Below are 8,637 nucleotides of genomic sequence, written 5' to 3' on the forward strand. Positions count from 1 at the left end.
ACATGCGTATTATAATTGTTTGAAACTACAATTTGCAAAGGAAAATCTGGCGATTATGTGCTGCGTCACAACCCAAACTGTACTACTCGACACCGTCATGCGTTTGTGCAACGACAAATGACAGTAAATTTTTGAAATTTCTAATATTTCAGCATGAAAGCGATGAGCTTGAAAGATTTGGGGTTTTCAAGATGATTTATTCAACGTAATGACTTTTCAGGGATAGCTACTGGGCTAACAAAGGCTTTCTGCTCCAGTCTAATATGGAGGGTAGCATACAGTGGAATCTATTTATCATAGAACTGATCAATACCACATTATTCTCCTGTGGTTACAAGTTCATGCCCAATGACCAGATGTGTTGCAAATGTCAGATGATCAAGACGGAGTTCATGAGAAGCTTCTGATGCTCCTTTCAATTCTTTTGCCTGAATCACAGCCGCTGCTGTAAACGTTGCATACAGTATGAAGAACAGGTGTATCCCAGTGCAAAGTGCGGAGCAAAGAAGCACATTTCTCTTTGTGACTTTAGATGACGACCAATAGTTCCTGGGAAATCTGACTGCAGGCGAGCTGGTTGGTGACGCCGGCCCATCTCTGGTCTCCCCTACGAGCCTCTGGGTGCGTCCGCTGGCCCCAAGCCGCTCTGCTCCAGCTCCGCTATCACAGACATGTGTTTGAAGTCTGCAGGTTGGTGGTTAAACACCTCGACCAATCGGTACGTCTCCTGCCTCTGCGTGCCATAGAATAGCTGCACCTGATTGGCCAAGCACTGAGCCTGGTGGACAGTCTGCGAAGAGGAGGGATTACGGTTTAACATATAGCCAATATTTGAGCGTTTGAATCAGCCCGTTTTGTTGTCCATATCTGATACATCATGGGTTGAAAAGCATGTGGACACATGAACATTGCATACAGACACACAAGCAAGACATTTTCGCTTAGGGGTGCTGCAAAGAAATGCGCACTTGACCGTGTGTGAGCACGCACTTACACTTTCCCCAAACACAAAGTGGTTACAAGCATGGTCGTATGAGGTCACCGAGGCCCGGACCTCCGTAACTAAATGTATGTAGGCTTATGCATTAATAAAATCATTTGAATAAAAACCATTGATAACACGATTGACTTAAACGAAGGCCATGTGGGCGCAGCTGATTACACCGTCGCTACCCACATTTCAACTTTATAAACTGTTCCACGCTCAGTGTCCAAATTGGGGGAAACACATGAAGCACCTTGCATGAAAACCTTATGCGTGCAATAGCTGAAAGTTTTGGATAATACATATTTTGAATTTCTGGGTGGGTGAAATAGGGTGAGGCGTCTCCCCATTAAGAGAGACGCTGTGTGCATTTACTCACGGTGCACAGCAGCATAACTTCATATTTAAATCTCATGACACGCCAACAGGATCAGTCAGAATCTAACGTTCATTAATATTTTGTGTTCTTCTCACAGGTTCATACAATGGAACTGGAGTAAAGCAGCCGTCCTCCTGATCAATCCTGAGCTCCAGCAGTGCTAAAAGTATGTATTCTGTTTCCTCTGTCCTGTCCTGTCACGTTGATAACTATTATTTTTAGTTTTGCTGCATAAATGTTCCGCGATATTTGCTGTGACATAACTGCGCCCATGGAAAGGTTTAAAATGTCTGACAGCAGCCTCTCTAATCATGAAAGCAAACCTTTAAAGAAAACCCTCACACATCAACACAATAAAGAAATCACCTAGAAAGTTAAAAAGGGCCGGTAGAGGTGGAATGAATCTGAGAAAATAATTAGTCTGGTGGGGGGGGGTCGGTGGATGATTTGTGCGTACATGATTTTTCAGATATTGTCAGAGCAGATCAGCACGTCACACCAATGTAGCTCCTATAATTGTAACAAAACAGTGCAAACGGCTGCCGATGTCAAATTATTAGGCTGTAATATCAACCAGAGCATCCTCTGCATTCAGCACGAACCTGCTGTATTTTATGTTGTCATACAGTAACAATAGTGCCCACTATGTACATGGAATTTGCACACCGTGTTGCAGCACCCTCTGCTGCCTGCTGCTGCTTCCTGCGCGCTAGATTACATATGTATGTGATTTAAACAAGTTGTCCCAAAACCATGAGCATGCTACTATAACAGCCTTCACAAGATGGAGAGGTTTCCACATTCTGTAAATAAAGGGGGAAATAGGGGCAAAAACACCAGTAAGGTCCATCGATAAGCATGTAGCGAGTCCATACGGTAAACACAGCAGGTAGAGGACTTACTACGAACTTGGGGTCCATCTCAGCAGTCATGAGGACAACGCCTTTCTCCTCCTTCAGGTCTGGGTAATGGTAGAGGATCAGCTGACTGGGTGCGTTCTCGCCCAGCATCTGGACACCATCGGGGAGAGGAAAACTGCAATGAACACCTCCAGGTAACATGAGCTAAAAGGCTTCGTACTGGGGAGAAGTTCATTGCATTTTATATTTAGTGCCGAATTAATGATGACAGTTCTCTAGAACCCTGAAATATCAGCAGTTTTTATGAGCTGATGATTTCAAACGTAGGCATTTCAGGCCTCTGAGCAAACCTTAAACCTTTGTAACTGTATATTTGGAACCAGGAGGAAGCTCTGCAGTAATATGGACATTTGTAATAGACAGTCTTGGTAATAAATGAAGCATTGACTTCTGAATATGTAGTTTTGATTGCCTCTACATGTATTATCTATTTGTCTTATGTATTTGTAAATTACCCTTTTGTTTTTCCTTAAATTTTCAGACTCTCCAGAAATGTGTTCAACCCATTAGTCAGAGTGTGATCTCTACTGCAACATCACTGTATTCCAGACTTAAAAATATAACAGACACAGTTCCTACGCGTTTTAACAAGACAGAAAACGTCTATTTAAAACTGTGATTCATAACTTTATGAACTTTCAAATTACAGATGATGAAGCATCTTTTGTGGCATTTGAGGAGTTGTCACCTCATTGTTGTTGGTACGAAGTGAATATGTTAATATCCATCTACGTGACGTGAACTTAAAAGCGATTTACTGAAGCGATGAAGTTAGCCAGCACCTGCACCGTCAACCGGTTCACTTAGAGAGTCCCCATCCTATTACTCATTACAGGGTAACGCTGGTCCCATTCATCACCAATAACTGTATCATCTACTTCTAAATCTTATGAGTTTATTTGATTGTTTAAGATTTTTAACAGTGTAACTTTTAACTACTGTATAATGTATTTTATTGTATTATATTAGTTTATTATTTCAGGATGCCTATATTAGCAACTGGTACAGGGACTGCCGATGAAAGCTAGCCTGTGGCTAACTTGGGTACATTTGTTTTGAACGTTGATCCGTGTGCATTGTCCCTTTTCAAATAATCAATAAATTAAGTTAAGTTGAACGTTTGATTTTCAGGGCGACCTGCACAAGCAAGGCCACACAGTGTCTGCCTTCCCCAGAAGCAAGTGAAGGTGCCGTGTGAAGAGGTTCACCTGGATGTTGATGAGGGAGGTGAAGTGGAGCTCGTGTCCGGACCACTGACCCAAGAAGAACTCATAACCCTCCTTCTGAGGCAAAGCGTAGAGAAACTGAGGGAGAAGGAAACCAGCGAGAGACGGAAGGGTCACATGATGATGAGAAATGTGATGCACATCGTAGAATTAAATTAATAATAACTTTCTCTGATGATTTCAAATGCTGTTCATCTGGTGCTTTGCAGCCATTTAGCCAAAAGCTGACTTTAAACACTTTTGTCTCGTATAGCAGAATATGAGAAAGCTCATAAAATAACTGCTGTTACAGACTGATAATACTACTTTAGCATTTTTCCGTGTGAGCAGCAGTGACTTTACCATCTGGCAGGACTTTGATCTGCTGAAAATCACATCGTAGATCTGCGTCTGCAATTTAAGACAGGTTATTAAATCATTAGGAAACAAGTGCAGATGTGAGCTTTGTTCATAATTGTTGGATCTATAAAACTGTCTGTTCACCAAAACTTCTCCATTTACAAGCTTCATTGCAAATTGCACTGTGTGATACGAGAGTTATGGCAGTCAAAGTGTGCGGAATATCAAAAGCAAAAGGTGATCCAGGAAAAATAATATTCTGCCTCACGGTTCAGGATTTTCAAGCAAAAACAAAAATGATATTATATTTAGGGGGTACGATTCATGCAGCAAGAAAAACAAAATCACTTTTTCTTTTGGCTCATGGTGTAACTGTCCAACTAAACAGACAAAAACACAGGAGCACAATACATAATTTGTCGTCTGGAACAAGGGTTATAAATCACAAAAATGAACCAAAATGAAATATGCGGCATCAGCATGTTCGCTGGTGTTAAACTCACCGGGATGACAGCGCTGATTGTGTCCTTGGTCGAATAATATTTCATCCAAAGCTGAGAGAAGAACACAAAAAGTTCAAAACAAAGAACAGCCTCAAATGGTGCAAACTGACACAGCGAACGACGTGACTAGAGTAACGCTAGAGTGCACAGACCCCGTCCCTCAGACTCACCTCTGCAATTTCCTCGCCTGTCTTGTCCCTGATCATCTCCATGTTGAGGATGGAGCCCAGCGTCTGAAGAACAGTCACACACACAGTCAGTCCACACTTCTTTATCGACAGCTTTTATTTACATCGTCAAAGCCACAAGGAAAGGGTTAAAACACAGAAATCAAAACTTAACTGGTTCATGAGGGCACATTTGATTCAAATATGCATAGACACGTGTCCACAGAACAGGATGAAGAATAACAAAAAGCTATAAATAGTCAGATTAATCTCTGACAAATCTGATATTTGATTAATGGTTTGAGTAAAAATGTTTGGTTTCAGCTTTTCAAATGTGAATTAAGCAGTGCCTATAGCCCTTTTTTACAATTATTATTAGAGTATTATTAATAATAAACAGTTAAGATCAATAAAACAATTTTTTTTATCAAAAGCAGCCCTAAATATAACTGGTGGTTGACCGATATGGGTTTTTCAATGGCCAATATCAAAACAAATTTCCATGCAGAGTACAATTATCTTAGCCAGTAACATGTTGTTTTTGATGGAAGTTTAATTATTAAATGAAAACCCAAAACAAGTAACGCAATCAGAAATGATTTATGAGCAGTGTGCCAGTTACTAAGACAACAAGCTCCCATAAAGTCCCGCCCCGCTGCTAATCATTCAAAACATTGTCAGACTTGGTCGCTCTGTAACAGAGAGGCGTCGGAATCAGCTGAAGCAGTAAGATGGAAGAAAACAAGAAGAAGATAAAGAAGGTTTGGGTTTGGCCCACGGGCCATTTAACATTAGCTGTATCTGTGTCCTTTGTTGTTCAACATGTTCAACTTTTCACGGAGTTACTTTACGTCAATCGACCAATCACAGCCTGGATGGGGCAGGACGTTAAAAAATCTTTGACGTGCTACGGCAAATCATTAAATGTTGAACATTATGATTATTGAAAAGTTAGTACTTAGCATTTACAAATTAGAGACCAATGCAGAGCATTTTGCTTGTACAAGGATTAAATAAATAAAAAACAACCTACAGAAATGAAACAGCTGTAACTGGATTTAATATTTAACTAAGGGGTTAATAGCAGCCTTTATGGGAGACCAGGGGCAATTGCAGCATATTTTACATTTCCCTTAATAACTCACAAACTACTTGGAGATACACTTGTCATCTTTTGATACAAGAAACATATATGTGCACTAATTAATAATACAATTGATATATTTTCACTTATAAGAACAAGAATAAAAGAATTATTTAAATGCAAGAAGTCAGAGTGCCCCCTTGGCGTTGAAGTTGCAGCCATGATAAAATCTTGTATGCCCGCAAACTATATAAGCATAATTTGTTAGTGTTAATTGTTAATCAATAACCTAGAGATAAAATGTATGCCAGTTTAGATTTGCAGTCATGTAAACTTTAGACACCAGAAGAAAAATACTGCACATCCAAAAATTTACTTTCATACCACAAAATCAGTATTTTGTTTAAAACTTCTGCTGAGGTGAAATGATCTTGCTCCTTTTCCACAGGCAGAGAGAGAATCTTATTGAGCATGTGCAGATTAAGTGTCATCACTCTAGTTTGTTTCTGATTAGAGAAACTGAGTGTGTTACAATTGCCCCCGGTCTCCCCTATTATATGAAATTATAATGAAGATAGTAATTAATATATTTTTTATGCCAACAGTATACTACCAACCGATTATACTTTTTATTTGATGTTATACTAATACACTCAGGTACAGCCTATTAGTACCTCCTCCAGGTTGTGGAACCAGGATGTCTGTGTGACAGTATTTGCTGCTTCTTGCCGCCTCCTCTGTTGAGCAAGCTTGTTAAGTTTTACATTTGTTTTACTAACGTTATTGTTATAAATATTGTTTATTGGTCAACTTTGTTCAAGTTGAGAAATACACATTTCAAAATGTCAGTATTTTGTGCATTTTTCTTGAGTAGACTCATACTACCATTTGTTCCACTATAAGCGAATCGCAATACTATCCACACTAATCGCAATCTGACTTTTTCTCCAAATCATGCAGCCCTGCCAGCCAGTACTGGTGTTAGTTTAGATTTGCTGTCATTCAGGATGATAAATCAGCCTCATGAGTGCGCCGATAAATACAACCACAGTAAAATTATAAAATGTAGAGTAAAAATTTTAATTATATACATATCCACACATCTCACCTTGTCCTTTGTGAAACCTCCTGATTCGGCATCGGCGGCAGCTATCTTGTCCCGTTTCTCTATCTGCAAAGATTCCCACAACAAAAGTGACATCACCTTAATACCACTGTGCTCACGAGCTGTCACAGGAAAATGAAGAAAATAAAAGCAGAGACAAATGTCCTCTAATTCTTCACCACTACGTTGATAATAAACAGGCTCACACAGGAGAAGTGTTCTGTCTACTGAGGACATTTCAGCACACACTGTCACCAGATTAAGGTAAAAAAAAAATGAATACAAGAGTTTCAGTGCACAGAGATCTCAATTTATCACGGATGCCCACCAAAATGTGCCTTAAGATGCGTCTAAATGTGGCTGTGTTTAAACGTCTGACATTAATTGTTCTGCCTGGCTGATACTCCACCTCCTGCTCCATGAGCCGGATGAACTCCGCTTGCTTTGAGTGTCCAAGCACTTCATTCTTGGCCTCGTGCCGTTTCTCCAGTCGGGCCTTGTACTCCTGTGGTTTGGCACTGAAAACAAGTCAAACATAAAAGAGTAAACATCAAACAGAGTGAGCAACTTTCGAAAGGCCTTCACATCAATATTCGAAAACTATGGTGCTGAAATATTCAGCTCAAAAAGGGTAAACGGTAAGTAAACCTAAACTGCATGAAAAGGATCATGTAATTTTTTTATTGCTATTTATTGGGACATTTGCATTTAAACATTCTGACCATCAATTAATATGTAAAGCCATTTAATCAAGGAAACAAATCCATCTGACATATAATGAATATTGGAACATTCTGTTTTGAATAATTTATCTAATATCTTTGGGTTTTCTTTAATTGGACAAAAGGAACTTGTAACATTTTTTTTTGACATTTTCTTGAAAAGATTATGAATGAAGGAAATAATCAAAAGATGTGTTACAGAAAAGCAAAATAACATTAGCCGTAAGTTTTGTTTCACTTTTGTTAAGCTCACTGATTAGGTTGGGACGTCAAGAGGAGGATCTAATTTTAATTAATTTGTGTGGAGGGCATAGCTTTAAAAAAAATAAAATATCTATCCTCCAATATGAATCAGAGGAGCAGCGAGACAGCTGTAAACGTTTTGAACGTGGACACACTGCTGCTTGGTAGTTTAAATGTAAACCGAATATTTCACTAGCTCATCGGAATTTCGATTAAACCTTTCCCGATAGTGTACATTTTATTTACGCGTGTCGAAAAGCAAATTACTTTTAAAATAACAGAATTTTCTAAGGAAGATTCGGTTATCCCGGAGAGTGCTAGCTAGGTTAGCCCGCTGACCTGCGCAGCTTCTGGATCTTGTCCTGGTACTTGCTGTAGTACGGGTTCTCCTCCAGCTCCGGCTCCTTCCGGACTGAGAAGGCTCGGAATTGCGACGGGACCAGCCCAGGGATCAGCGTCCTGATCCCGGTGGCCCTGACCGCTAACATCCCCCGGTACAAACATGACATTTGTACCATGGCCGCCGCCATCTTTCCATCGCTCCCGTCCAACATCTATATTGTTCCGGCTGGGCAACGGGTTTTATACATTGGTTCCGTGAATGTAATTATTTAATTATGTCATTTCTGTTGTCTCTTTAGTTAAGCCAGAGTATAAAATATAACTTTTAATTGTTTACTTTCTCACGAAACAGCATTATGGAATCTATTCTTCAAATATATGTATATATGTAAAATCAAAAAACAAACTACCGCACATTGATCTGACTTAATATTTTATTTGTCTGTTGTCTGATATATCTATATCTATATCTATATCTATATAGATATAGATAGATATAGATATCGACAGTTCTGATAAATGTATATTGTATTGTTTGTCACTGTGATCTTTTTATGCATTTATTTGTGTTAAATCCAATCCCATCAAATCAAATCAAGATTATTAAGTTGTTATTCTCTGG

The 8,637-nt window shown here is 39.3% G+C and overlaps 1 protein-coding gene across 1 annotated transcript; it reads right to left on the bottom strand.

Annotated features, from left to right (window-relative positions):
- Nucleotides 1-176: 176 nt before the first annotated feature.
- On the bottom strand, nucleotides 177-8,242 carry atpaf1 (ATP synthase mitochondrial F1 complex assembly factor 1). The gene is made up of 9 exons (XM_038715035.1): nucleotides 8,013-8,242; nucleotides 7,118-7,226; nucleotides 6,712-6,774; nucleotides 4,523-4,585; nucleotides 4,353-4,403; nucleotides 3,853-3,900; nucleotides 3,493-3,588; nucleotides 2,267-2,374; nucleotides 177-790 (listed from the first exon to the last, which is right to left on the bottom strand). Exons 1-9 carry the CDS (start codon nucleotides 8,225-8,227, stop codon nucleotides 608-610), a joined length of 936 nt encoding a protein of 311 aa, XP_038570963.1. The 5' UTR covers nucleotides 8,228-8,242; the 3' UTR covers nucleotides 177-607.
- Between the last annotated feature and the right edge of the window lie 395 nt (nucleotides 8,243-8,637).

The sequence above is a fragment of the Micropterus salmoides genome, unplaced genomic scaffold, assembly GCF_014851395.1.
Source record: "Micropterus salmoides isolate LMB-PRFRI ecotype aquatic unplaced genomic scaffold, ASM1485139v1 Ms_hic_scaffold_13, whole genome shotgun sequence".
Classification (NCBI taxonomy): domain Eukaryota; kingdom Metazoa; phylum Chordata; class Actinopteri; order Centrarchiformes; family Centrarchidae; genus Micropterus; species Micropterus salmoides.

Bases quoted from the DNA above. Each gene is read 5' to 3' on its own strand.
- atpaf1 (XM_038715035.1), bottom strand. From the start codon at position 8,227: ATGTTGGACGGGAGCGATGGAAAGATGGCGGCGGCCATGGTACAAATG. The intron at 6,775-7,117 runs GTGGAGTATCAG...GAATCTTTGCAG, and splicing joins TCCGGCTCATGGAGCAGGAG to ATAGAGAAACGGGACAAGAT. The intron at 2,375-3,492 runs GTGAACCTCTTC...GATGGTGTCCAG, and splicing joins CCTCCCTCATCAACATCCAG to ATGCTGGGCGAGAACGCACC.